General features: G+C 36.4%; 2 protein-coding genes across 4 annotated transcripts in view; one reads left to right on the top strand and one right to left on the bottom strand.

Moving 5' to 3' along the window:
* Positions 1-16,866, top strand: part of ubl7a (ubiquitin-like 7a (bone marrow stromal cell-derived)) — a 1,205,533-nt gene that overhangs the window by 83,666 nt on the left and 1,105,001 nt on the right. The window lies entirely within an intron of this gene.
* The window catches only part of sin3aa (SIN3 transcription regulator family member Aa), a 131,320-nt gene that overhangs the window by 30,798 nt on the left and 83,656 nt on the right, over positions 1-16,866 (bottom strand). For all 3 annotated transcript variants that reach the window (XM_051920791.1, XM_051920792.1, XM_028823851.2), the window contains 5 exons: positions 14,750-14,839; positions 10,999-11,117; positions 10,549-10,759; positions 7,708-7,824; positions 6,826-7,064 (listed from right to left, as the gene is read on the bottom strand). In XM_051920791.1, the coding sequence (XP_051776751.1) occupies positions 6,826-7,064; positions 7,708-7,824; positions 10,549-10,759; positions 10,999-11,117; positions 14,750-14,839 (776 nt within the window). The remainder of the gene's footprint in view (positions 1-6,825; positions 7,065-7,707; positions 7,825-10,548; positions 10,760-10,998; positions 11,118-14,749; positions 14,840-16,866) is intronic.

Here is a 16,866-nt window from a genome sequence, read left to right as displayed (position 1 = left end):
TGTCATCTGTCTTGTCATGGAGCACAGTTTAAACTTTTGAAAGAGACAAATGTTTGTTTGCAGTGTTTGAATAACGTTCCTGTCTCTCTACAACCTCCTGTGTTTCTGCGCAAATCTGTGACCCAAGCATGACAATATAAAAATAACCATATAAACATATGGTTTCTACTTCGCGGATATTCTTATTTCGCGGGTGGCTCTGGAACGCAACCCCCGCGATGGATGTATAAGCCGGACTTATGTATAAGCCGATATTCTATTTTTTCATTTTCACAACTTTTTCCTTAGATAAGCCGCGGCTTATTGACAAGAACTTAGGGTATATATACACATATATATATATATATATATATACACATATATATATATATATATATATACACTGACTGACTGACTCACTCATCACTAATTCTCCAACTTCCCGTGTAGGTAGAAGGCTGAAATTTGGCAGGCTCATTCCTTACTGCTTACTTACAAAAATTAGGCAGGTTTCATTTCAAAATTCAAAGCGTAATGGTCATAACTGGAACATATTTTTTGTCCATACACTGGAGGAGGCGGAGTCACGTATCGCGTCATCACGCCTCCTACGTAATCACGTGAACTAAAAACAAGGAAGAGATTTACAGCACGAGTCGCACGCGGGAACGAAGGTAAATGACGTTAATTTTTGACTGTTTTTTAATACTGTGTAAGCATACATATTAACACGTGCAATTAAACGTGTGCATTTACGGGGTGATTTCTCAGGCTTAAAAGCTCACCTTTTATCAAATGCGGGAACAAAGGTAACTGACGTTGTTCACTGTCTTTTAATACTGTGTAACCATACATATTAACACATGTCCAATTAAACATGTGCATTTACGGGGTCATTTCTCAGGCTTAACAGCTCGCCTTTTACTAAAAAGGTAAATGCAAAACTATTTTCAATCAGTTTATTGAAATGCTCCCGTTAAGGATTGCAATAACATATTCGCGAGATAAAAGAACGAAGTAGGGGGAAATGGAGGAAGAGCCGCAAACAGCGAAGAGCAAAAAATTAATTAAACAATTGAGAACGGAGCGAGTTAAGCATACAAGCATGTTCATAAGGGAAACAAAGCACGGTGTAAAACGTAACTTTAAATTAAGTTTATCGAAACGCTCCCGCTGCGGATTGCAATAACATATTCGCGAGATAAAAGTTTAATGAGAAGACACGAGGTATAAACGAACCACACGCCGTGGCGCAACATTAGGGGCAACAGTTTCAACCATTCTATGATCTGCTTCTCGCAACTGAAAGACGGCACATGGCGGATGTTAGCCGACTTGCTGACCGCAACGTTAGGGGCTTCAACTATGGCGCTGACGCCACATCTCAGTGCCAACACTTTGCAGACTGTACTTAAAAGACACGCCCTCCTCACTGGACAGTTAAAAACACCAATCAAACTAACGATGACATCAAGTATTACCCAATCAAAAGTAGGAAAGGAGGCATCTTCATAAAATGCGTGTGGGATGATTTGCATGAGATGCTGCTTTAAAAAAAAAAATGATAAAAAAAATACGGGATAAATCCCGTCCAGTATTGATTCAAAACGGGACGCGCAATTTCATTCTCAAACGCGGCACGATTCCGTATTTTAAAGGACGGGTGCCAACCCTACAGTGCCAGGTAACCACCCATACAATCAGATTGTGATTCAGACTAGGAATGCAATGAATGTAATTACCCTGATCTACATACAAGGCAAAAGTCTTGCAACATTCAAAGATGATGGTTTGGGATAAGTACACCATACAACATAAAACAGCTTATGAAGCCTTGAACCGAAAAAAGCAAGATCTCAGAGATTGTAAAAAAAAAAATAGGAGGTAATGTCGTTTTACTCGCTGTAGATTTTAGTCAAACATTACCAGTTATTCCACGAGGGAGACCAGCAGATGAACTCAACGCGTGTTTAAAATCCATGCTTCTCCCACGCTCGGTTATATGTCGCGTGTTCTCCGGTAGGTGCACCAAAACATGTATACATTTAAGCATGTAATGGGCAAACAAAAAATGAGGTATACCCGAAGGCACTGCAGTAGTACTTAATGTAACTTTACTTCTTAAATGTTAATGTTTTACTGTTTAATAATTTATACGCTTCTTATATGTTGTTCAAATTCTTTTATCAAAATACCACTGATAGCGCAATGCACGATAACATGGAGTGAATACACCATACGCATCCGCCCACGGCTGCCCTGCTGTGCGCAGATAGGAGTTGATTCTACAATAAAATAAAATAAACATAAAAAGAGTAAAACAATCATCACCCATAAAGCGTGTGTGTGTGTATATAAGTGTATATATATATGTTGATATGTGGATGTGTATATGTGTATATATATATATATATATATATATATATATATGTAGATATGCATATATATGTGTATATGTATATGTATATATATGTTTATATGTGTGTGTGTGTATTTTTTATATATAAAAAACAGCAAGACTCATAACAATGACAACACAATTACATTGACAATCATGTTACGTTATTTTTAAATGTTTCCTTTTTTTTTCATAACCTCTTTAACACACTACTTCTCCGCTGCGAAGCGCGGGTATTTTGCTACTATATAATATATGTGTATATGTGTGTATATATATATATGTGTGTATATATATATATATATGTGTGTATATATATATATATATATATATATATATATATATATATATATATATATATATATATAATATATGTGTATATGTGTGTGTGTGTGTATATATGACAGCAACACTCATAACAACGACAACACAATTACATTGACAATCATGTTACGTTATTTTTAAAATGTTTCCTTTACTTTTTCATAACCTCTTTAACACACTACTTCTCCGCTGCGAAGCGTGGGTATTTTGGTATATAATATATGTGTATATATATATATATATATATAATATATCTGTATGTGTATATGTATATATATATATATATATATATATATATATATATATATATATGTGTATATATACACATACAGATATATTATATATATATATACTAGCAAAATATGTGTATATATATATATATATAGATAGATAGATATATGTGTATGTATGTAGATAGATATGTATGTATATGTATATATGTGTATATATATGTAGATATACAAATATGTATATGTATATATGTGTATATATATGTAGATATACAAATAAGTATATGTATATATGTGTATATATATATATGTAGATATACAAATATGTATATGTATATATGTGTCTGTATGTGTATATATATGTTGATATATGTATATATATATGTGGATGTTTATATGTATATATATATATATGTATATATGTTTATGTATATATATGTTTACATAACCTCTTTAACACACTACTTCTCCGCTGCGAAGCGCGGGTATTTTGCTAGTATACATATATATACATACATATATATATATACATACATATACAGTGGTGTGAAAAACTATTTGCCCCCTTCCTGATTTCTTATTCTTTTGCATGTTTGTCACACAAAATGTTTCTGATCATCAAACACATTTAACCATTAGTCAAATATAACAGAAGTAAACACAAAATGCAGTTTGTAAATGGTGGTTTTTATTATTTAGGGAGAAAAAAAAATCCAAACCTACATGGCCCTGTGTGAAAAAGTAATTGCCCCCTGAACCTAATAACTGGTTGGGCCACCCTTAGCAGCAATAACTGCAATCAAGCGTTTGCGATAACTTGCAATGAGTCTTTTACAGCGCTCTGGAGGAATTTTGGCCCACTCATCTTTGCAAAATTGTTGTAATTCAGCTTTATTTGAGGGTTTTCTAGCATGAACCGCCTTTTTAAGGTCATGCCATAGCATCTCAATTGGATTCAGGTCAGGACTTTGACTAGGCCACTCCAAAGTCTTCATTTTGTTTTTCTTCAGCCATTCAGAGGTGGATTTGCTGGTGTGTTTTGGGTCATTGTCCTGTTGCAGCACCCAAGATCGCTTCAGCTTGAGTTGACGAACAGATGGCCGGACATTCTCCTTCAGGATTTTTTGGTAGACAGTAGAATTCATGGTTCCATCTATCACAGCAAGCCTTCCAGGTCCTGAAGCAGCAAAACAACCCCAGACCATCACACTACCACCACCATATTTTACTGTTGGTATGATGTTCTTTTTCTGAAATGCTGTGTTCCTTTTACGCCAGATGTAACGGGACATTTGCCTTCCAAAAAGTTCAACTTTTGTCTCATCAGTCCACAAGGTATTTTCCCAAAAGTCTTGGCAATCATTGAGATGTTTCTTAGCAAAATTGAGACGAGCCCTAATGTTCTTTTTGCTTAATAGTGGTTTGCGTCTTGGAAATCTGCCATGCAGGCCGTTTTTGCCCAGTCTCTTTCTTATGGTGGAGTCGTGAACACTGACCTTAATTGAGGCAAGTGAGGCCTGCAGTTCTTTAGACGTTGTCCTGGGGTCTTTTGTGACCTCTCGGATGAGTCGTCTCTGCGCTCTTGGGGTAATTTTGGTCGGCCGGCCACTCCTGGGAAGGTTCACCACTGTTCCATGTTTTTGCCATTTGTGGATAATGGCTCTCACTGTGGTTCGCTGGAGTCCCAAAGCTTTAGAAATGGCTTTATAACCTTTACCATTTCATTGTTCTCATTTGTTCCTGAATTTCTTTGGATCTTGGCATGATGTCTAGCTTTTGAGGTGCTTTTGGTCTACTTCTCTGTGTCAGGCAGCTCCTATTTAAGTGATTTCTTGATTGAAACAGGTGTGGCAGTAATCAGGCCTGGGGGTGGCTACGGAAATTGAACTCAGGTGTGATACACCACAGTTAGGTTATTTTTTAACAAGGGGGCAATTACTTTTTCACACAGGGCCATATAGGTTTGGATTTTTTTTCTCCCTAAATAATAAAAACCATCATTTAAAAACTGCATTTTGTGTTTACTTGTGTTATATTTGACTAATGGTTAAATGTGTTTGATGATCAGAAACATTTTGTGTGACAAACATGCAAAAGAATAAGAAATCAGGAAGGGGGCAAATAGTTTTTCACACCACTGTATATATACATACATATATATATATACATATATACATACATACATATATATATATACACATATATACATACATACATACATATATACATATACAGTAATCCCTCCTCCATCGCGGGGGTTGCGTTCCAGAGCCACCCGCGAAATAAGAAAATCCGCGAAGTAGAAACCATATGTTTATATGGTTATTTTTATATTGTCATGCTTGGGTCACAGATTTGCGCAGAAACACAGGAGGTTGTAGAGAGACAGGAACGTTATTCAAACACTGCAAACAAACATTTGTCTCTTTTTCAAAAGTTTAAACTGTGCTCCATGACAAGGCAGAGATGACAGTTCCGTCTCACAATTAAAAGAATGCAAACATATCTTCCTCTTCAAAGGAGTGCTTGTCAGGAGCAGTGACTGTCACAGAGAGATAGAGAAAAGCAAACAGATCAATAGGGCTGTTTTTCTTTTAAGTATGTGAAGCACCGCGGCACAAAGCTGTTGAAGGCGGCAGCTCACACCCCCTCCGTCAGGAGCAGACAAAGTGAGACAGAGTTTGTTTTTCAATCAAAAATCAATACGTGCCCTTCGAGCTTTTAAGTATGCGAAGCTCCGTGCAGCATGTTGTTTCAGAAAGCAGCTGCACAAAAGATCACAACGTGAAGATAATCTTTCAGCATTTTTAGACGAGCGTCCGTATCGTCTAGGTGTGCGAACAGCCCCCCTGCTCAATCCCCCTACGTCAGGATCAGAGAAAGTCAGCGCAAAAGAAAGAGAAATGTAAGCTGGGTAGCTTCTCAGCCATCTGCCAATAGCGTCCCTTGTATGAAATCAACTGGGCAAACCAACTGAGGAAGCATATACCAGAAATTAAAAGACCCATTGTCCGCAGAAACCCGCGAAGCAGCGAAAAATCCGCGATATATATTTAAATATGCTAACATATAAAATCCACGATGGAGTGAAGCTGCGAAAGGCGAAGCGCGATATAGCGAGGGATTACTGTATACATACATATATATATATATATACACATATATATATATATACACATATATACATACATATATATATATATATATATATATATATACACATATATATATACATATATATATATATACTGTATATGCTGAAATTTTTCACTTGGGTATCTTACAATTGTAAATTGTTCTGCTGTCCACACTATGAGCAGCGCACTCGTATCAAGAGTTTTTCGATCTCCTCAACCTTGTTCAAAGAGTTTTTGCCGACATTGCCATTCCTTTTATCTCCCAACTTCCATGTCAGCATCTACACCTGCTGTTTAAGGACCAACTACACTGACCTGACAATTTATCTGTATTTGAGTCATTTTCAGTGGTTTTGGTGGACTTTTTTCTTTCTCACATTAGCAAATACTAAAACCGACAAGTGTAACATTAACTATTGTACTTTTTTAAGGTCTAAATACAGTCTTTGTAATAAAAATTAAATATTTTATGCAGATTTTGGTATCCTGGAGCATAGAGTACTCAAAATCTCTTACAGACATAAAAGGCGAATTCAGAACACCAAATAACTGCCTTTTGAGATGTAGAAGAAAAACCCACACACATGCGGGGAAAACATGCAACCACCACACTGAAAACAATCATTCCACTTCCAACCGCTATACCATACAACACATGACAGGAATGAATTTTCAAACACTGCCCAAAAAGCCACTGCTTTTTTCCCAAATTATATTGCAAATACTATTCTTTTCCTTTATGAATATGGAAAGTTACCTTTTAAGAACAATTGGAACTGAAACTGCTGGATTTTTTTTTAGCCCATCTATTATATCAGGTGCCTTGTCACCATATATCCTCTGAATAGCTTTTCGGTGAATGACCTCTGAAGAACCACCAAGTGTGTTGTCTAATCGAAATTTTGCTTGTTCTTCTGCAGACATACGAGATAGCTTTTTCTGCACTGCCTCCAAAACACGTACTGTTGCAAGGTTTGTTTCTAAAACAACATCCAGCTGAAAAGTAAAGAATGCATAAAATTGAGTGAAGGTTGTATATTACTGTGATGATGTGTTTCAAGTGCATAATATTATGGACCATGAGGGTAGAAACGGTCATTACTAACTCCTTAGATGCACAAACCTTCAGTTTATTAAATAAAATTCCCTACTAAGTTATTATAAAAACTATGCACTGTTCTAAAGGCTACCAAGGTCTTTAAATTTAGAAAGTAAGAAAGAAAAAAAACAACAAATGACAATTGGCTTATTGTTATAACTTAAATTTCATTAGGCATAAGATACTTGAAGCACTGCAATAAGTATGAAAAAGCTTTAGATCGTTCTTGTGACATCCTAAATTAACACTCTACTAAAAGTAAAATAAAGTGATCCGAGGTATTTTATAAATGCAAACTATACAAAATATTTTTTCCCAAAAAAAAAAAAAAAAAACAAAAACAGGTATTAGCATGTTGAATAAAAAGTGCTTTTTGGAATTTTTTTATTTTTTGAGTGAATGAAATAGTACAGGCATAGATTTAAGATTATATCCATGATATTTCCTAATGAGCTGTATGACAATAAATAGCAGTACAAGCTTTGTGGGTACATTTCAAAATAAATTTACTTTAAATAATAAATGGTATTTTATACATACCTCAAACCTTTCATCTTCACACCTGTAAATGTGCTCTTCATACTGGGTCTTTTTTGAACTTACAAAAGTTGAATCTTCTGACCATGAAGGAAAAGACACCCACGTGTCATTCAAAACCTAACAGAATAAAAATTAAAGGCAAAGGTTATTATAAAAAGCACCTGGAAACACTGAATAAAAAAGCTTCTGTCAATATTTCAATTTGAATTTATGTATCCAGTAGTTAAAAGATTTTCAGAAAATTGAACACTCTTCAAATACACATTACATGCAAATGAAAACAATCCAAATACTGGGCTTGAATTAAAGAAAATATGGTAATTATTAGCAAGGATCACAGATTAGAGGTCTGCAAGGTACTAATTTTTTGATCCCACACCTAGGCCACTTTCAACAAAGTTCTACCCAGCTCTCAGCTTCTCCTGCAAAATTCTGTCCTGTTTTGAACTGCATTCTTGTTTTCCAACTCTAAAAGGCACAACTGGGCACACAGTCTAAGTGGATTCTTAAAAAAGCAGTATGTGGTTGGAGGGGAAGAAAAAAAAAAACAATATTCAAACTAGCAATCACTGTCATGTATCTGTATTTACAAGCTGGTATGTAAATGTTTCACACATGATTCCTGGTGGCAAATGGGCTCACAAAAGAACATAAACAAACAATGCAAACAACTTGCCCTTGCATCTTCCAGACTGGCATTTTAACAAGCTTCCTTTTTGATTGCTAGTGCCATTCCCACCAGACATACAGTAGATACATGGAAGTGTAACTGAAATTGCAAACAATGATAACATCATTTCTGCATGCCATAAATGACTATGCAATCTTAAAATGTTGTTATTAGCTTTACAAACGTTGTTATCATAAAGACCTTTACAAAATCTCACACAGTCTAGTTTGTGGTGCTATTTTTTCACAGAATAACAAAGGGAAAGAAACAGCACAGGCACAATTAATAAATGCTGGTACTATCAGTCGGTAGATCAAAGAAAGCTTAGTGCAGAGGTAGCCAACACATTGCCTGCGGGCATCTGGTTTTGCCTGCAGGGACCATGTGAGTTGCCTGCAGGGCATGTTCTAAAAATAGCACTAGATACCTTGGAGCTCTGTCTAAAAATAATATTTAATTGTGTTGCTATTCTTTTTGAATCAATAAAACTTGCATTGATGTAGATTGGGGTGGTAGCCTGCGGTCAAAGTTCAATATCGTGCACAGGACAATCCTCCATCTCACTCTTCGCTGACACAAGTAAACAGGGGCCGCTACGATGGGGAGCTACTCTCGGTGTTACCCCTTAAAAATGAAGAAAAACATTGCAGAAAAGCAAAAGAAAACTTACCATTTTTAGGGCCCTATGATTTCCACAATGCGGAAAACAGGGACAAAATCATGGAATTAAAGCATAAAGACGGATTTTAGATTTAAAAACGGAAATGGAATTTAGAGACTGAAGGGGTGACTGTTACAAAACATCCCAATAAATTAAACGATCGAATAATCTGTAGTTCTATCATTCAGAAACTATTTTCTAGTTTGTTGTTTTTCAAGTGAGTGCAATTCTTCATAGAAATCCAGTCGTGCCTCTATCTGTTTGTGCGCATGTTTCCTGTATATTTTCTTGTTGAAGGCATGCAAATTAACCAGCTGCATGAGACAGAAATGTCAAAGCAAGCAGGATCAGATACCCTAACTGCATAGAAAAAAGACACACGAGCTTAACTGCAAAATTGTGGGTACAACAACATCCGGGGACTTTTACAAAACTGGACAACAACTTTTCTGCAAGTTTTGCCAGCATACTATAGACTGGAAACGAAAAGATACTTACAATGACCACCTAAAACCTAAGACCTAATCTAAAACCCAACTAAAGAACAAGGAGAAATTTAAATCAAAAAGTGTTCCACTTCAGGTAACAACAGAGGAAACAACAAAATCGTCAGATCCACCTCAAAGCCCACCAGGGTGGACCAAGCCTTTGGTGTCTTGTGGACACCGAAAAGTACAAAGGTTTTTGCACAGCAGCTATGAAAGTTGCCTGCCTTTTTGGTTCAACCTATCTCTGTGAATCAGCCTTTTCGGATATGAACTTCATCAAAAATATATACACAACATGCCTTACTAATGCACATCTACAAGACTCACTCAGAGGTGCAGAGTCAAATTATACCCCAGATTACAGTAAACTGGTGAACAGCATGCAATGCCAGGCTTCCCACTAACAGACATTTACAGACAAAGAAAGAGATAACAGATGTTTTCACTCAAACACCTTTGCAATGTTAAACTCAAATATTGTGCAAAAATATTAAAAATGATTTGTTCAAAAAGTGTAACAGATGAGATTTGTTTAAAATGCTACAGATTTGGTGATTAGTACAAATGTGATAGGATTCATTTAAAAATGTGAAAGAATTGATGTTTGTAAAATCTTACATAACAGATAATTTGTACAAACATGGGACAGAGTTCATGATTGTTCAAACATGCTACAAAGGTAGCGGTTAGTACAAACAGGACATGATATATGAATATTCATTATTATTATTGTTATTATTATTATTATCTTTAAAGGTGAACTGTGCAAATTTATGTTATTCAGGAAGTTTGAATCAAACAACTAGTCCTTTGTATTACTCCGTACCCTTGAAGTAGCTCTCAGTTTCAAAAAGGTTGGTGGCCCCTGGTTTAATGTCTTTGCCCCTAGCACAAACATTACTGTATCAAGTATTAAGCATACACTCAGAAAGTAATTTCTGTTTTCAATTACACAAAAACACTGAGACCCCCAAACTTAATTAAAAAAAAAATCTTTCTGAAATGTTGTGTACTGATGTCACCTCTTTACATAACGGAGTCCTGCCAGTACACTTAGGTTGTTGGTAGCTCTTCGGTAGTGCTCTGTAGCTTGAACCAAGTCGTTTACAAGAAGCATAATCAATCTCCATGGCGATGCCCTCAGTGCCCCTTTCTTTGGGGAAACTCTCAATGTGTGAAGACTCTTTGTAGCCCAGGAAATTTTTAAACCAGGTAAACAATTCTGGAAATTTCCTATAAATAAAAACAAGATAATCTCTTGTCAGTTATTTATAAAATGATTTGCACATATTTTCCAAATAAACAACTGATTTAGTTTAATAAACTAGTAGTTCAATAAACAACACAGAATCATTGAATAATAAAATTTAAACAAGGGTTTGAATGGAAATATGTTGAAGAAACTATTTTCATGGATGCTTCTTGTAGTGAAAAGTAAATTCACAACTCATATTCTAACTTACAAGACTTACCCTAAAAAAGGTGAAGCCAAATGTACCAGTTCTGAGCGAGAAATCACCTCCTGGTTGAAAATAACCAGACACCTCAGGAAATTCTCGTATGCCTCTGTGCTGCGAAGAGCTTTCCTAACCTGCAAGATTAAGCCATAAAGCAATTTGTTCAAATTTAGTGTATTTAATTTAGTTTGATATAATAATGTACCAGAAGTGCACTTTAAATAATAAAAAGTTAGAGGTAAGGTTCGCTGTATTTTAAGTGTTGTCAGTATTTACTAGTAACTCTGCCCTGTATTTATTTTCATAAAAAATAGTTGAATATTGCTTGTAAGCTTGAAGCTACAGTCAAACTTCCTCCTACACTGATATGCTATACCACATTCAAAATCCACATTCACATCTACCCACAAACACTTACAATATTTTCTTGCTTATAATCTATAAGCGTCTCTCATCACAAGATTCAATTTAACATATATGTTCCAAACAAGGAATAACCTTGACATTGTGGTCAGCAACACAGGAGTGCCACAGGGGACTGAACTTTCTCCGGTCCTGTTCAGCCTATATACATCGGACTTCCAATACAACTGCTATCGTGGGCTGCATCAGGAGTGGGATGGAGGAGGAGTATAGGGACCTAATCAATGACCTTGTTAAATGGTGCGACTCAAACCACCTACAACTGAACACGAGCAAAACCAAGGAGCTGGTGGTGGATTTTAGGAGGCCCAGACCCCTCATGGACCCCGTGATCATCAAAGGTGACTGTGTGCAGATGGTGCAGACCTATAAATATCTGGGAGTGCAGCTGGATGATAAATTAGACTGGACTGCCAATACGGATGCTCTGTGCAAGAAAGGACAGAGCCGACTATACTTCCTTAGAAGGCTGGCGTCCTTCAACATCTACAATAAGATGCTGCAGATGTTCTATCAGACAGTTGTGGCGAGCGCCCTCTTCTACGCGGTGGTGTGCTGGGGAGGCAGCATTAAGAAGAAAGACGCCTCACGCCTGGACAAACTGGTGAGGAAGGCAGTCTCTATTGTTGGCATGGAGCTGGACAGTTTAACATCTATGGCAGAGCGACGGGCACTGAGCAGGCTCCTATCAATTACGGAGAATCCACTGCATCCAGTAAACAGTGTCATCTCCAGACAGAGGAGCAGCTTCAGCGACAGACTGCTGTCACTGTCCTGCTCCACTGACAGATTGAGGAGATCGTTCCTTCCCGAAACTATGCGACTCTTCATTTCCACCCGGGGGGGTAAACGTTAACATTAAACATTATACAAAGTTATTGTCTGTTTTTTACCTGCATTATTATCAATCTTTAATTTAATATTGTTTATTGTATCAGTATGCTGCTGCTGGAGAATGTGAATTTCCCACTGGGATTAATAAAGTATCTATCTATCTAACCTATGTTTCTTGTGCCTACTGTAGTTTATAACTCTGTATTGCAAAAAAAAAAAAAAAAAAAAAATTCTTGGTTTGGAAGATGGTCAAACAAGTCTGGAATATGTCACTTGGAGATGTGGGTTGACCTGTCATAAGTAATGGAAAAAGCAGTGGGTCCACAACAAAGTTGGATATATACTAAAATTATATACTAAAATTTTGATATTGATACCAGCTTTCACACCTCAGTACCAATACTAAAATGATACCAAAATAAATGATGGATAAACTTGGAATTTTTCACAAAATAAATGCAAAATTGAAGATTTTCCTCCACAAAAATATCACTAGTGAAATGCACATTAATTAAAACTGTGTACAGAATGCATAGACGACTTTATGGATTAACGCTATTTAGTACAGTACTTTGCATCACACTTCACAGAATCACAACGATTACGCTTGAACTAGTTTGTGTCTGTGCATTAAACAAGCTTTAGTAAGTGGTTTTTGTGAATGTGCGTTGTGTGAAAATGCTGCAGTTGTTAACCCCTCGAAATACATTAATCTTAGCTTTTCTTGCTTTTACTTTAAAGATCGCCTCACACTGATTGAGTTCAGAATGGATGTAAAATATGGGGATGAGCCAGGGATAAGTGCTTTGAAAGATTCATTATGTCGTCTCCTTAAGCAAGACAACACAGTCTAAAAAGAAGTGTTGTAATATCTTCAGGTTCACCTGTTTCATTTGTCTTATAGACAAAGTATTGCCATATCTTACTTCTTCACCTGCCCTGTTTATCAACATGTTGAGGTATTGCTAGTGTCATCAACTGCTTCCATCTCTTTTTTTGTAAAGTAAATTGACGAGTATACAATAAAGCTCAGCTAATGTGATTTGGTATTCTGTTAATCACAAAGACGCAGCACTGCCTGTAGCGAAATCAACACATCTACTCCATGCTGTCCATGCCTTTCCTAAAGATACAGCACTTACTTTTCAACAAAGGCAGCGCAAAGCAATTTCAGAGACATTTTCATGTTGTAAGATTACCGAATTTCCATAATGCTATTATAGCAATGTTTTAAAAATTTAGTAGCACCGTTAATTTCTGGTATACTAAGCAACACTAATCCATATGAGTTAGAATATCATAGAATGCCTCAAGTACAAATAAATTCTATATACAAGATGTACATAAATTTGTGGACTTTGTTTCTAATAAATCAAACAGTAATTGCTAAAATGAAATAAGGGCCTGTCTAAAATGCATTAATTCTAACTTTCATTTATTTAAGCATGTCTTGAGGAATATGCACAGTATACTGTTTAGGCACAGATTTTGCTTTTTTTTTTTAATTTACAGTGAAACTAAGCTACAAAAAGTATTACTTGAGTTAAATAACATCAATCAATTTTGGGTTTTTTTTGCCAGACTTAAAAGATTATGTGAAATTGTTTTCCTGCTTACATGCATTTCAAGAGATAAAAGCATAATCCTCAAATGTTGAAGGTGTGCATAGCATGTCCAGAAAAACATAAGGAGTTTAATTCCTGAACTTTGTTTAATTTACCAATTATAATTGAGTAACATTACAAAGCTGCACTACAATAGGGCTGTGCTGCTTTACTGTTATGAGCATGAAAATCAATATTTAAATATAAATACACTCTAGATTATTTCAGCTGGTAATTTCAGGATGATTTATTTAATTTATTCATAAAGAATAATACATAGTTTTGTATTCATTCTAAAGAATATATGACACTACACTGTAGAGAAACTGTTATTATTAAAACGCATTTATTGAAAAACAATAAAAACAACATTTTGCTAAAATATTCTAGTTGTCTTTGCTCAAAGTACTAAATAATGAAATAAATAATAAAACTATGTATTCTTCATAAACCACAAGTCATACAGAGTGCTTTGAAAAAAAAAAGAAAAAAGTAACAGTTAAACATAAAATTTCTGATCATGTGATTCATATTGTGTTAGACTTATCCAGGAAGCAGTGGGGGCAAGACATGAACCAAATCTACATGTGCGTGCCATTCCATCACAAAGAAAGAAATGGACAAACTGTCAGTGTTCAAAAGCAAAGCAAGTAAATACTTTTCCTAAAAGACAGCAATTTTTTTTTTCAAAAGGCACTTCTACAAAATATGTATTCAAGGAAGGTAAATACATCATTTTTATGTAATTTATTTATTTTTAGTTTGATATTATACAAGTATTGTGCCAACTGCTGGAAAAACACAACTACATAAAGTCTCCATATTGCAACACAAGATATAAATGAAAAAAAAAAATTCACGGCAACTGACCACTTTTCAAGTATATAGTAATCAACATCAATTACCTTCTCAAAGAAAAGTGACTCGGTGCCAGCTCCATGTTTGCCTGCTTCTGTCAAAGACTGCTCTTTGAAGCCAAGCAGTTTGGGTTTTTTCTGGATAAAGGAAAATTGGCTTATGTTACAAATGTTAAAAAGTCAGTCATATGAATACAATCCATAGCAATAATACACAAATCCAATGCAGTAATACACTATATGAAAAAAAGTATTGGCACAAACCTCTTAATTATTGAATTCTGGTGTTTCAATCAGACAGATTGCCACAGGTGTATAAAATTAAGCACCTAGCCATACAGTCTCCATTTACAAACATTTGTGAAACAAAATGGGTCATTCTGAAGAGCTCAGTGACTTTAAGCATGGTACTGTGATAGGATGCCACCTTTGCAACAAGACAGTTTATGAAAATTCATCCCTTCTGGATATTCCACGGTCAGCTGTAAGTGGTATTATTGGAAAGTGGAAGCATTTAGGAACAACAGCAACTCAGCCACGAAGCAGAAGACCAAATAAAGTCACAGAGTGGAGTCAAAGATTGCTAAGGTGCATGGTGCATAAAAGTCGCCAAAGCTCTGCTGATTCCATAGATGAAGAGTTCCAAACTTCCAGAGGCATTAACTTTCCAGTGGGAGGTACATGGAATGGGTTCCCATGGCCGAGAAGCTGCATTGGAAGCATCACATCACCAAGTCAAATGCCAAGAGTCAGAAGGAGTGGTGTAAAGCACACCACCACTGGACTGTGGTGCAGTGGAAACGTGTTCTATGGAGTGACAAATCAACGCTTCTCTGTTTGGCAGTTAAATGGGCGAGTCTGGGTTTGGCAGATGCCAGGAGAACATTACCTGCCTGACTGCACTATGACAACTGTGAAGTTTCGTGGAGGAGGGATGATGTTTTTCAGGGTCTGGGCTAGGCCCCTTATTTCCAGTGAAGAGCAATCTTAATGCTTCAGCACACCAAGACATTTTGGACAACACTGTAACGGTTGTCACATATTGTTTTTTATTGTATGCTTTTAACTGTTTCTGCCGCTTGCCCTTTAGTGATGATGTCCCCGGCAATTAATGTATAGGGGATATCTCTTTAAGGGGAGTAGGGGTCCAAACAACGCCTGAGGGTCCTTGCTGAAATGAACTTTGGTGTGACGTAAATCTTCCTTAAAAGGCAAGGAGGCGCGTAGTTTAAAAGGAGAAGAAAAAGTAAAGAAGCGAGGAGGGCGGAGGAAGAAGGAAGTTTGTTTAAAGAAGTAGCTGGGAAGGAGAACGGATTTTGGTAAAAGAAGCGATTGGTAAAGCACGGAAGGCTCCGAAATCACGGTTGGACGCAACTAAGAGCTGTGTGGGCTAATCGGAAGGATCTTCGGAGTGCACGGCTTTAAGTTGGATTTGTGATGAGGGCAGCGGCCATGGAAGGACGCTAACGCTCAGACTCCCGGGTGAGACGGATTGCAGTTTTTAACGAAGAATCGTCGCCAAGCCGGTGAGATTGCTCCTTTTTACCTTTAAATACAGTTTTCTAGTCAGCGGAGCTTAGTTGACTGGATTACTGGATTATTCACAGACTTCCCAGGCCGTGTGGCTAAACTCTTTAAATCAACGATATATAAAAGGGACTGGGGAACGAGTGGGGATTGTGAGACTGTGTATCTAATTTATATTTGTATATATGTGTATATATGTGTATTCCTACAGATATTTACTGTGAATTTATGGGGGGTGTTGTTAAATAGGATATATCGCTGTTTCTTTTCCTGGCTTTCTTTCTTGCTTTCTTTCTTGCTTTCTTTCTGGATATCATATAAGGGTAAAAAGGGGGGTCCTATTACTTAGTGTTTATTTTTGGATAAGGAGTTATTTAACTGGTGTTTATTATTGATTTGATTTATAATATATATCCATTTGATTTGGCTAAACAACTGTTGGGTAATTATTTCATTGGTTTTTTTTTTTGTATAAATCCGTAAACAACTCCATCTGGGGACATCAAAATTGGGTCGAAGGTTCTGTCGGTTTTCGGACATTAGAGTAGTATTTTTCCTAAGAGTAGGAGTTTTTCGTGTGTTCCGGGCTCCTCATTCAACAATTAGGGGAGTTCGCTACAACACTATGCTTCCAACTT

The sequence above is a fragment of the Erpetoichthys calabaricus genome, chromosome 17 (genome assembly GCF_900747795.2).
Source record: "Erpetoichthys calabaricus chromosome 17, fErpCal1.3, whole genome shotgun sequence".
NCBI classification, from domain to species: domain Eukaryota; kingdom Metazoa; phylum Chordata; class Cladistia; order Polypteriformes; family Polypteridae; genus Erpetoichthys; species Erpetoichthys calabaricus.
The sequence above is the reverse complement of the archived record's forward strand: the minus strand, read 5'-3'. Positions and strand labels throughout refer to the sequence as shown.